Source organism: Cryptomeria japonica, chromosome 9 (assembly GCF_030272615.1).
Source record: "Cryptomeria japonica chromosome 9, Sugi_1.0, whole genome shotgun sequence".
Taxonomy (NCBI): domain Eukaryota; kingdom Viridiplantae; phylum Streptophyta; class Pinopsida; order Cupressales; family Cupressaceae; genus Cryptomeria; species Cryptomeria japonica.
Window position 1 is genome coordinate 96,705,374 of NC_081413.1, and position 13,539 is coordinate 96,718,912.

General features: G+C 34.9%; 1 protein-coding gene across 1 annotated transcript; it reads right to left on the bottom strand.

Annotated features, from left to right (window-relative positions):
- Nucleotides 1–3,136: 3,136 nt before the first annotated feature.
- Nucleotides 3,137–3,855, bottom strand: LOC131077929 (uncharacterized). The gene has a single exon (XM_058015526.2). The coding sequence runs from the start codon at nt 3,747–3,749 to the stop codon at nt 3,408–3,410; it is 342 nt and encodes a 113-aa protein (XP_057871509.1). The 5' UTR covers nt 3,750–3,855; the 3' UTR covers nt 3,137–3,407.
- Between the last annotated feature and the right edge of the window lie 9,684 nt (nt 3,856–13,539).

The following is a 13,539-nucleotide window of genomic DNA, read 5'->3' on the forward strand; positions in this document are numbered from 1 at the left end:
TGAGATTGAGCAATCTCAACAAGGGTCAAGATTGAATGATTTCAAATCCATGTGAGGGCTTTCAACCCAATCCCAGAATGACAAGTGTCAATGTGAGATAGGTTGAGAGGGGAGGGAATAAGCATTAAATGTTTGATATGACCTTGGGAGTTAAAGTCAAGGTTATTTGAATGAATAAACTCTTTATTCGAAGAATAAAGCTTTTATCCAATGGATAAACTCTTGTGCAAATGTAAAAATGATAAATATGGTCAAAACAATAAATGTTTGGGGAGACAAGTTTGAAATAACCATAAATGGTTATGTAAGAGCCATTAGTGGTCTTGGAAGACTTTGGGGGTTAATTTGTTGAACACGCAAAGCATTAAATGCTTTTCAAAGACTTTTGAAGTCTTTGAGAAGTGACTCCATTTTGCTTAGGAATGTGACAATAATTAGGGGATGGATTAGGCTAATTTGGAAGGGTTTAGAAGAATCTAGAAAGGGATTAGATTTTTGCAAGTGGATTTGGTGGGTGAGGGAAAATAGGATTTTATTAAAATAAAAATTCATTTATTTCAATAAATGTGTGCAAGTTGCATTTGTAGGAAAAGGGGGATTTAATTAAATAAATAGATTTTATTTATTTAATTGATTGGAATTTGGTTTAATGAATTAATTAAAATAAATTGAATAATTTATTTAATTAATAGGAGAATGTTTGGAGATGAATTAATTAAATATTAATTTAATTAACTGATGGCTAGTGGATTTTTAATCAAATAAATAGCAAATATTTATTTAATTAAGCTGGACAGATTTGTGTGACTACAGTTGGAATGTTGGAAAAATTATCTCAATTTTATTGCTAGTGAAGTAATCTTAATAGTTTTCTATTACAAGTGTATTGTAATGATTTTAGATTTGATAATACATTGTATATGTTTTTGGAGTGTTTAATTTTTCTCTTGAAATATTTTCTTCCACATAAATCAATGTGTTATGGTATAATTATTTATCTATTTAAGATTGTATTTCCATAGTTTCTATAATTTGTTTAGATTTTAAGCTTTATGTACGTCGCTCCCTTCAAGATTTGTATTCAAAGCTACTTATGTATACCTTTCTTCTATACAAGATGTAAATCTTATTTATCTAATGCAAGGATGGGTGGAAGATAGAATATGCAAATAAGAACACAAAACCTTAGACTAAGGATGTATTAATGAAGCACAAGAATGAATGGACAATCAGACCTAGATATAATATGTCCAAATTAAAACATTATAGATATGAAAAATCTTAATATTTGTGGGAAACCTTATGGGAAAGTAGGTCATGAAAGAGAAAACAAGTTCATTAAGATGAAAAGGAAAATAATCATTCCCTAGGCTTAATCTAGGTTACTGAATCAGATGTAGGAATAAGCATAAGCTAACCTAGATCGATAAATACTAGTTATAGGCATACATATAAAGAAATAGAAACATTAAATGCTTATTATGCAAAATAAATAAGGGGTTAGAGAAATCAATTGTGGGTATAGAAATGGTAGGGGAATTTATTGTAAATGCTAAAATATGGGTGTCTTGGAACTAGAAATAATGAATTGCTATTTGAATTCTACCTTGAATCTCCAAATGTATGTCAACTTTATGAAGGATTGAACATGTGGGAGTCTTAGACACTTTTGCATATGTGGATATGATATTTAGCTACGAACCTAATATTCCAACATGCATCTCATTTTCTAATTCACTTGGTTTGGTATAGTCTACTTTACTCTAAGAATTGACAACATATGAAATCTACCTAAATAGAAGGCTACTAGATCATGCACACATTCTCCTAGGTCAACCCCAATAAATATTAGCTTTATGGTCATGTGGATGATCAAACACAACAAGATTCAAACACATAGAGACTTCTAGAATAATTATCCAAATCTAGATTTATTTTAGTGATCTAATAGAAGTGTTTCTAGCATGTTCTTTTCTTAAATGCGAATGAAATTCTAATGGTTACTTGACGATCAATTGAATACAAACAAATTACTTCAAATACAAGAATATAGTAAGAAATCATGTAAACATGTAAGTTAGCTTATAACGACATATGAAATGGTTAGGAGTTGGCCAAACTTTAATTTGAAATTTGGAAGCTTGGGGGTAAAATTTTTCATCTCATTCATGCAGGATTGATCCATCAAATTCTAAGGCCATCCCATCCTAATTTGAATTTCATCACTATCGTTCCAATGCATATAAGAAGTTGTAATTTTACTTATAGTCCCAACATTATGATCAAGACAACATGCAACTATTTTTTGTCCATTGGAATCAATTAATTGCATTTTTTTTGTTATTTTCATATTTTAACATTCCATCACATGAGACATGCAATAGATGTCAAGTGTGTGGGAAAATGTGTGGAAATGGATGATCAAATGTGTGAGAATGCACGTATAAACAAAATAAGTGAAATATCAAGGAATAAGACCAACTTCACATAAAATTATATCATTCATCAATGTACAAATATATTAAACCATTCTCTCAAAATAAACATAACAAGATAAAAATTAAGATAACTATACAAATTCAACCATAACTATGTATATACACAAAACTATTATATCTCTATCCACAAAATTATCCCATATACATAAATAATGAGCTTTTATATTTTTTAATCATTTTTAATTAACATCTATATTATCATTTATAAAATAATATTACACATTAACAGAAATAATCACACCCTTAGTCTAAAAGAAACATCAACCCAGATTATGAAAACATATAAAAAAATGAGTTAAGAAATAATAATTTGATACTGGACCCCTTCTCATCTTTTATTGAAAAGTATAAATATGAGTATTAATTAGAGATAACAAGCTTTTTATGTGCGTTCTGGATTTTCTGGTGCGAGACAAGGATTTATTCAGCGAGCTGGAGAAGCACCTGCAATTTTCCTGACAGCCTTTTGGCTATGGCGTTACACAGACGAAAGTTTTTATATAAGAAGCGGCTAAGAAATCTTTTATAAGCCAGAGGAATGGCGACTCAGAAATAGCAGGCAGGGGCGACAAAAAGTCGAAGCAAAGCTTCGACAAATTACAAACCCTATAATTTGGGGTTAAAAAAACTCAAAATAATTCTTTAGTAATAGGTAATAGATCATTCATTGTAATATCATGTTACAGAGCAGAAGATTCATTAGAAACCCCAAATCTAAATTCTCTTCTGGTCAACCAGGCGCCAAACGAGGGCAACATAAAAACAATAAATGTGGATTGCAATTTATGTTGATACATACCCTAGAAAGACAACTGTGTTCATTGCCTCTACATATAATTTATGTATATAGATCGAGAGCTCCATCTCCTGCCTTGTCAATTATCTTCTTCCTTGGCGAACAGAGCAAATTTAGGGGATTTCAGCTCCCCTGGGCTTGGCAACGGGGCAAGCAAATCTGGCAGAAAAGGCCCGAGGTGAGTACTCGTCCTCCTCTGCAAATCCATTGTCAAAATTAAGCGCATAACTGAAAGCATCATACTGAAATCGCCCAGATTTTGTCTGATTATTGCTGTAATTGGCCGCACTGTTAGGTTTCTTCATCTTTCCGAATAAATTTCTGCATTTCTGAGCACAAGTTGAAGCTGCCTCTTTTACACGCAAACGAGACCATTCTCTTCCCCGTCGTGCGGATCTCCTCAATGTATCACCGGGGAATTCATCGGCAGCGTCGCTACAGAAGCAGAGAAGCATAGTGGTGAAATTTCTGTCAGTTGACGGGGATCCCTGGGCGTCAGGGGCGCCGATGGTGAAGACAGTCTCATCATGAATGTCACATTATATGATATCGAGCGAGTGGAATTCAGTGGTTGTGGAGAAAAAGGATTAGAATGTACTGTGATCATGACGCTTGGGGCCACTGGCAATAATACAGATTCGGGAAAACCATAAATATTCTTGCAAATTCTCAGACGCAATCGAGTGTATTTACACGGATTTTTCTGGTCCACACACTTTTTGGCAGTTCGTGCAATTTAGACAGCCAACCAGAATAATTTCTTAGGACAAGTCCATTAACCAAAAAGGTTAGGTTCTGTATCAAGGTAAAACTTTGTCACTGGAATGTAAGGACAAGTTTTTCTGACATGATTTAAGGTTATTGATAAGGTGGGCCAGTTTTCCACTGCTGGCCCAGGTTCGAGCCACAGAATGGTCCGGGGTTTGTGGGGTTAGAGCTTAATTCTGATACAGTTAATTATGGGCAATGTCTGTTCCGTAGTATTTATCAATTAATTAAAATTTATGGTTATGTTAGAGAACACGTCTATTAAAATGTTGTTGTTTTTTATAGGAAGGTAAAAAATTTCATGGAATGTTTGTTTTTATTTATAGGAAGGTAAAAAAATTTATGGAATGTAAAGACAATTTTTTTTCCTACTTAGTAATGTGGATTCTGGGCTTTCTAAAAAATAGAGATGGAGCTGCTGAGAATTTTTAGAAAAATTTTAAAGTTTCAAAATTAAAGGAACATGGGGTCTCATGAATATAATATCTTTGTATGTGCATAGTAAAAACAACTAAAAATAATTTATTTCTTTCCAAAACTATTTTTAAATAGAAATTAAACTGACAAGTGGCAGATAACATCCTAAGTTGGTGGTGCAATTTCACCCACTCAAATTTGCATGCCTAAAAAGTAGGGGCTTCTATTTTTTTGAAAAAGATTACAAATAATCCAGTAACCCCATGTAGTGTTCCTTAAATTTAAGCAAGTGATTTTACTTTCCATGGGGCCACTTGCTTCACAAATTGCTCCTCAAAAAGTTGAGGAGTTGCTCTTAGCCAAAATAAGCTAAGGCAGAGGTCCCATGGAGGGGGCTTAAGCTCTATTTTTAAGGACCCCTCCCTTAATATTCAATTTTGACAATTATAAGTGGGAGTTATGGGCAATATATATTCAAGAGTATTTATTAATTAATTAAAAATTTAAAATCATGATATATTCTAAATTTTAATTAATTAATAAATTTATTTTAATATGTATGAGAAAGTTGGATAGATAATATGAAGAGATAATTTTGGAAAGTTAATTAAAGCTCACTGAAGAAAATTGCAAGAAATTAACAATGAAGTTAAGAAATCAACTTTGATGTTAGGATTGTAATTGATTTATTATTTGAAGAATTGAAATTGAATGTGTCTCAATGGTCATTTCATTCAAGCATTCTTATAGGGAAGCAAATGGCATGGCGATATTTTTTCACAAATTGTGGTTTATATGGAAGATAAGATTTAAGGGTTTGCTTCATTTATTCTTTATGAATAGGTGTAGCATTGTATTAATTAGGAAATTAAAGTATAGATATTCACACAAAAAAAGGGGGATGACATTATGGTCATTGACTGGTAGATTTACATTCGTTTTTAATACTTTTCTTGTCTTCGCATGTTATGTTCTTTCAAGAGTTTCAAGCTAGGAGAATTGAAATGGTTTTCCATAATAATGGAAACAATTATATTTTGAATTTTGAATTTTTACGCTATGGTGAAGGGCCCCAAGTCTCTCAATTCATCTATGAAATAAAATAAAATTTAAGTTTCTTTATGTTACCAATTGAAAGGGAGGTATTTAAATTTTGTTTGTTTACTATTTTAACTTGTTTATTTAATCTAGAGTCTAAATTAAAGAACACTATAGCATTAAATGCACTTTAAAATTTTCTAAAGTATAGAGAGATGAGGTTGGTTGTAGAATAATAGATAAGAAGATATGATATAGAAAAGTTTTAGTCATTTGTGAAGAGAGTAAGTGCACCAGGGTGGGAGACCAAAAAGTTGTCACTCCACTTTTTGATCTCATCCAAGACATAATGTGAGTGTGTTACAACGTGCATGCATTATAAGGCACATGCAATTTTGGAGAAGAATATTTTTGTTCTTACTCTCTATCTTTGTCTTCAACTCAAACTCGTTCTCTTCATCAAAATATATACATGGAATATAACATTTAAAGTATGTCACATTTTAATACGTGTTTTCCATTTCTTATACTTTAAGTTATATTTCATTTATGTATTGGCATGATATTAGAGAGTGGTTTCAGATCTAGTAGGATGTTTGAGAGCGATTTTAGATCTTTAGGAGGTATAATGTAGATTCTAGGTTTTAGATCTTATAATTTTTTACCCACAGTCAAATTTGAGTCATAGCAGACTCTTATAAGAATTATCTTGCTCTCTCTATCTCAATCTCTATATCTCCCTTCGAGTTGTAGACTTATCTCTCTCCCTATCACTCTTCCTCCATCCCCTCTCTCTAGCTCTCTCTATCTCACTCTCTCCTCTCTCCCTCGAAGTCTAGACCTATCTATGTACCTCTCTTTCACCCTTCATTGTCTACTTTATGACTCCTCTCTCTCTTTACAAACCTCCCCCTCACACCCTCCCTACCTCTATTTCTCTACATAAGTCTATTTCTCTCTTTCTACATACCCCTCTCTCTCTACTTACCTTTCCCTCCCTCTATAATTTTATCTCCCTTCACTCTCTACCATCTTCTCTCCATACTACTCTCTCTCCTTGCCTTACTACTTACCTGTACCTCTCCTCTCTCTCTACTTATCTCTATATCCCCTCTCCTTCTCTCTCTACACTGTCTCCCTCTCACCCTCTCTATCTCCCTCACTCCTTCCCTCCCTTGCCACTTCTCTCTATGTCACCCCTCTCCTTCTCTCTCTACACTGTCTCCCTCTCACCCTCTCTATCTCCCTCACTCCTTCCCTCCCTTGCCACTTCTCTCTATCTCACCCCTCTCTCTCCCATCTCTCCCTCCCTAACTCTCTCATCCTCTCTCTACATACCTTTCCCTCCCTCTTCTTGTTGGATTATTAGGGAGATTGTTGGATTTAGTTGATCATTGTTGCTGCTAGGATATGTTTTTGTCATTGATGTTAGTAACATATTCTTGTGATCTATTCCAGTGAGTTTGGGAAGATTTTCTGATCCGATTTTATAGTTTGTTTTGTTGATCACTATTTTGCAGAATCTGGTATTTCCTCTGGTATATTCCGGTATGATCAAATCTTGTGCTAAAACTTTGGGATATTGTCTTGGATGATCTTGTGAATCTTCATTTCAGATGGTTCATGATTGGGTTCTCTGCAAGCTATCTTTTCTCGTGATAGTTGCCGATTAGTTGTGTTCTTGAGCTTCTAGATGTTGATCGATGAAGATTTCAAAAGTGGTGTTGGTGCAGATGTTTTGAATGATTCTAATGTGTTTCCTGGTGTTTCCTAGTCATGTTCTATTTGTTTTGGCGATCTGCATTGATCATTGTGCAAGTTTTGGTGATTTTTATGAACTGGTGATGATTTTCGTGTTATGTGATATTTCTGGTGGTGAAGCATGTTGCGGTTGGTCTTAGCGGGATTTTCGGTCGATGTGATCGTTTGAGAATTTGAATTAGGTCTATGATATGTAAAGTAAATTATAATATCGATCTGGTGGTCGATCTTTGTATCGTGCAATGTAATTTTTGTAATTGTAATTTGAGGGTTTAGCTGACCTTGTTATCAAGGTTGATGATTTCTATATATAGGTGAGATGCTTATGTAATATGAGTGTCAGTATTATGTCTACATTATCAAAGAGAGATGAATGTGCGAACAAGGATATATCATTCAACGAGGTGTTGAGGTGAGTTTGGTATAGTAGAGAAGACAATTGTGCTTAACCGAAATTGTCATCAAGCATTTGTAGATGTGATAATATGATGAAACAACAAGGATTTGGTTAACTACTGAGAGGGGGGGTGAATCACTAGATATAAAAAAAACTAAACTTTCACCAAACTTAATCCCAACTCATAAACAACTTGCTAAATTAAACCGGTTTAGATACTGTACCAAAACTGCAAGTGCACTGTCAAACTTTACCGGTTGACCAAAACATCAATGATACAATGTAACAGATCTGTAATAGCTCATTTCAGATCACTTTCGGTCATCTAAACATATCTAAGTGGCTTTACTAGTTAATCATATCAACCATATCAAAACATATCCACAAAATCATTCACCACTTGACACAATGATTTTTCACGTTGAAACCCAAATGGGAAAAATCACAGTGGGGATGAATACCCACAAATATTTTGAACTCTTCTGAAGTTTGCCTTGTTAGGAGCCAAGCCTTGTTAGAAACTTATACAATAATGTCCTGTTAAGAACATATCTGGTTAGGGACCACCCGGTTAAGGGATTGACTACAATACCTTGTTAGGAGTAACCTTGATAGAGGATTTCAAATCCAAGCTAATGGATCACCTGGTTAGAGGATTTAGACAACCAAGCCTGTTAAAGCTTACTCGGTTAAGGGATTTAACTATTGTAATGGTTAGAGAACAACAAGGTCTTTTCTAATCTTGTAATAGCACTATCTTTCTTAGTCAGATCCTTTTCTGCTCCTATTTGCCTTCAAAACATTTTGTAGACACTCCTTCTAGTTCGACAACAATCACACTACCACACTTAACCAAAATTGCCAACACAATTACAAAACAACTCATCGACCTTATAAGTAAATATAATAGGTTGGTAACACATCACAAAACCTACAATTCTCATTGAGATTACAAACATATTGGTTCAAACATGACCATTAGATTACATAGAAATCAACTACACATTGTTCTAGACAACATCAACTGCTCTTGAATCATCGCACATCGAAACTTGTAGCTCATCACGCGGTTATCACTTCATGCTATGTATTTGCTCATTCCCAAGATAAACAATTACCTTAACATGCCAAAACCACTTTGAAACTCATCACACGCATCTTGCTTATGTGGCATCTTCATCTCTGATCACCATTCGATCATAGATCAATATATCTGATTCACCAAGCTCCATCGGTTAGGATTCTGCATATCAACCGGTTAGGGTTACCAATTGATCACTCTGCTTGAATAACAATATTGGTTTCCTTCACTGCTCAACTACTGATTACAATACAACCGCATTGCTGGTTACTATTGACATCAATGACAACCTTATACTTCATCAATGTAATCTTCATGCAATGCCAATAATCTCCCCCTTTGGCATTGATGGCAATACAAATATCAATACCCTTTGCTTGTGATGATTGAGAGTAATGCACATACAGAGGTATAGGAATCCTAGTTTACATTTTTCATGTACTCTCCTTCAATTGTGTCTCCATGTCTTCAGCTGGTAACTGTCTATCAATAATATAAAGTTCTTCTCCGCATTAATCATACAATTCTTCTCCCCCTTTTACAACAATGCCAAAGTGAATACCAATATCAACTGGTTAACCATTCCATGCTTCACTAATTTGCAACTAGTTGCTCCCCCTATGGAGTAGCTCCACTCTACACCAATCCCGCTTCAAGATTTTCAATAATCTTCAGGACTAATGTCTTCCTCATCTGTTTAATTGACTTCATGTAGGGGTTCAACCCCTAGCTTACCTCTAAGATACTCAAAAGTACCTTTTGGTAGAGGTTTAGTAAAGATATCATATAGTTGTTCCTTAGTAGATACATGCTCTAGTGACACATCTTTACTTTGCACTTTCTCTCTCAAGAAATGATACTTCAGCTCAATATGCTTTGTCCTAGCATGCAACACCGGGTTCTTAGAAATATTTATCGCACTGGTTTTATCAAAGAAAATCCTTACTAGTTATGAAATCTTTAATTCGAAACCTTCCAAATTGTGTTTCATCCAGATTGCTTGGGTACAATTCATATATGCTGCAACATATTTAGCTACTACAGTTGATTGTGATATACAACTCTACTTCTTGCTGCTCCAAGATACTAGCCTTCCTCCAAGAAAGAAAGCTCCTCCGATTGTACTCTTCTTGTCATCAACATTACCTACCCAGTTTGCATCTATATAGACTTTCAAATCAAAGTTACCTACATATGGATACCATAATCCATAAACAATTGTGCCTTTCAAATATCTTAAAATTCTTTTAATTGCTATCATGTGTGTCTCCTTCAGGCTTTTCTGAAATCTGGCAACTAATCCTACTGCATGAGCAATGTTCGGTCTGTTGTGGACAACATAATGTAGTTTACCTATCATTGACCTATACTCCTTTTCATCCACTGATGTAGAATCATCCTCCTTAGATAGTTTACAACCTATAACCATTGGTGTTCCAACTGGTTTACAGTCTCCCATTCCAAAAGTCTTCAATACTTCTTTCACATATTTAGACTGTGTGATGAAAATATCATTCTTCATCTGTTGGATTTGCATACCTATTAGTTTTTTTATTTCACCTAACAGTGACATATCAAACTCATTCTTCATTTCACTGGAAAAGTCATGACACATATCATCATTTCCTCCAAAAATAATATCATCAACAAATACCTCACTTACCAGTATCTTGTCACCTTCTGACTTGAGATATATGTTATTGTCTTCACTGGTTCTCTGAAAACCTATCTTCACCAAGTGAGAATGCAATCTTTCATACCATGCTCTAGGTGCTTGTTTCAGTTCATATAATGTCTTATGTAATTTGCATTCGATGTCTTTTTCTACAGTTAAAGCATAACCATCTGGTTGTTCAATGTAGACTTCCTCTTCCAATATTCCATTTAGGAATGTTGACTTCACATCCATCTAATATACTTTGAATCCTCTGTATGCTGCAAATGCAAGTAGAGTCCTAACTCCTTCGAATCTTGCAATTGGTACAAATGTATCACCATAGTCTCACCTTCTTCTTGTGCATATCCATTGCATACCAGTCTGTCTTTATTTATGACTACTACTCCATCTTCATTTAGTTTATTCTTGAATACCCATTTTGTTCCTATAACATTCTTGTTCTTCGATCTGGGTACCAATGACCAAGTATTGTTCTTCTCTATCTAGTCAAGTTCTTCTTCCATAGCCTTGATCCAGTCTTCATCTACAAATGCTTCTTTTGCAGTTCTAGGCTGAATGGTGGAAATCATACAAGAGTTCTCTCTAAGCCTTGTTCTTGTTTTCACACTTGCATTCATGTCACCAATAATCTGATCGGGGATATGATTGAGTCTAACATACCTTGGAATGACATGATCTTCATTTACAGGTTCTTCTTCTTCTGCACTTTCTTCTTCCTTTGTTGGACCTCCCTATTCCAGTTGAACTAGGGCTTCTTTGTTCTAATCTTCAACTTTTGGCTTCACCGGTTCTGGTTCCAAAAATAGTGTGTAAGGTTCCTCTTCCTCTTTCTCCTTACTGGTTTCTCCTTATTTCTCAAGAAACTCATCAACTCGGACATTTACACTTTCAGTGATCTTCTTAGTCTAGTTGTTGTAACACTTGTAAGCTTTTCTCTTGGTGGAGTAACCAAGAAATATGCCTTCATCACTCTTGGCATCAAACTTACCAACATAGTCACCTCTCTTGATAAAACATCTACTACCAAAAATCTTAAAGTAACTGACATTAGTAATCTACCATACTAGTACTCATAAGGAGTTTTATTCTTACCTCTTTTAACCAGTATCTAGTTCATTGTGTACACAACTATACTGATATCTTCTCTCCAGAATGTCTTAGCTACACCTCCTTGTACTAGCATAGTCCTAGCAACTTCAACAGCTGACTGGTTGTTCCTTTCTGCAATACCATTCTGTTGTGGTGTTCTAGGTGCAGAAAGTTGCCTCTTAAATCCATTGTCTTCACAGTAACTAGTGAATTCCTCATAAGTAACTTCACCACCTTGATCAGTTCTTAAGCACTTTATCTTCTTTCCACTTTCATTCTCAACTAAGACTTTGAATGCCTTAAACTTGCTAAAATCTTTTGTCTTGTCCTTCAAGAATGTGACCCACATCATCCATGAGAAATCATCAGTAAAAATCATGAAATACTGATCACCTTGAATACTTCTAGTCCTCATTGGTCCACATAGGCCGGTATGAACCAAGTCTAGCAAATGTTCTGGTGAGAAAGATTTTCTCTTGAAAGTTTAGGATGTCATCTTCCCTAACTGACATTCCTTGCACAAAGCATTCACCAGTTTGTCCAACTGAGCCAAACCTCTTACTGATTTGGACACTGACCTTTACAATGTTATCAAAATTTACATGACAAAATCTTCGATGCCAAAGCCAACTGTCTTTTACTTTTGCAATTAAACAATTGTTAACTTTAGAACTTAAATGAAACAAGTTACCTCTGGCTTCTTTTTTGGTTGCAATTAGTTAACCTTTGCTTCCATAAATCTTGCAAACTCCATTCTTGAAATCCAGTGGGTAATCTTTGTCATTGAGTTGTGCAACACTCAAAAGATTGTGTTTTAGTCCTTCAACTCAGTAGACATCATCTGCACTGCTTTTTCCATTCAAAGAGATGGATCCTTTTCCTTTCACCATGTAGGGTGAGTCATTCCCAAATCTCACAACACCTCCATTAATTTTCTCTCAAAGTAAGAAACTTACTCTAGTCACCGGTCATGTGGTGTGAACAACCACTATCTATAATCCAATCATCTGAACTATCCATGCGAGAGACTAATTCCTTCTGATCTGATGCCTCTTCTTTAATAGCAACAAATACAATATCCTCATTTGCATCTTCTTCAGATTCCTCATCTGTAATTATTCCATCAACTCCAATGAGACAATCTATTTTACCTTTGTCTTTATACTTCTTATACTTCTCTTGTTTCTGCTCATTATCTCCATTAGGACAGTTAGCAGCAATATATCCAATCCGATTACATGCATAACACTTCAAAGGTAATTGACCTCTGTACTTATTGGTACCTCTGGGTAACCGCTTGGCCAACAATGCTTCAAGCTCAATCAAACCATCTTCATCATCTACCTCTTTGCTGGATCTAGACTCATGACTGTAACTAGCTTCTCTACTTTTCCTTATCCGTGGGTTGTAACTAAGGCTCTAAATGCAGATTTTGATCTCTGAACACTTTCATCAAAACCATTTAATTCAAATGTAGTTAATTTACCAATGATGGAGTCAAGAGTTACCTTTGATTTATCAATAGACTTGAGTTCCTGAATGGATGCAACTCAGATAGCGTAGACCGATAGAAGGGTTCTCAACACCTTTCTAACCACTATGGTACCCTCCATTATACCTCCAACACTTTTGATCTCTTTGACTATCTCCTTGATCCTTTGACTGTACTGTTGAATGTTTTCTCCTTCAACCATCTACATATCATCAAATTTACCTCTCAGTCTCTCTTCTTTGGCAATCTTGACATGCTCATCACTGCTATAGATATCCTCAAGTTTCTTCCACATTTCATAAGCAGTCTCCAATCCATGAACATCAACAAACTTTGAATCGGATAAGGAACTGATAATGGCCTCCAATGTTTGATTGTTCTCCTTTTTCTCCTTCTTTTGATCATCTGACAAAATCCCACTAGGAAAGTTATATTTAGTAAAAACATGTTCCCAATATTGATTTCCTAAGCTTTTGATAAAGATCTTCATCCTATCACTCCAGATTCTGTAGTTTTCCCTATTG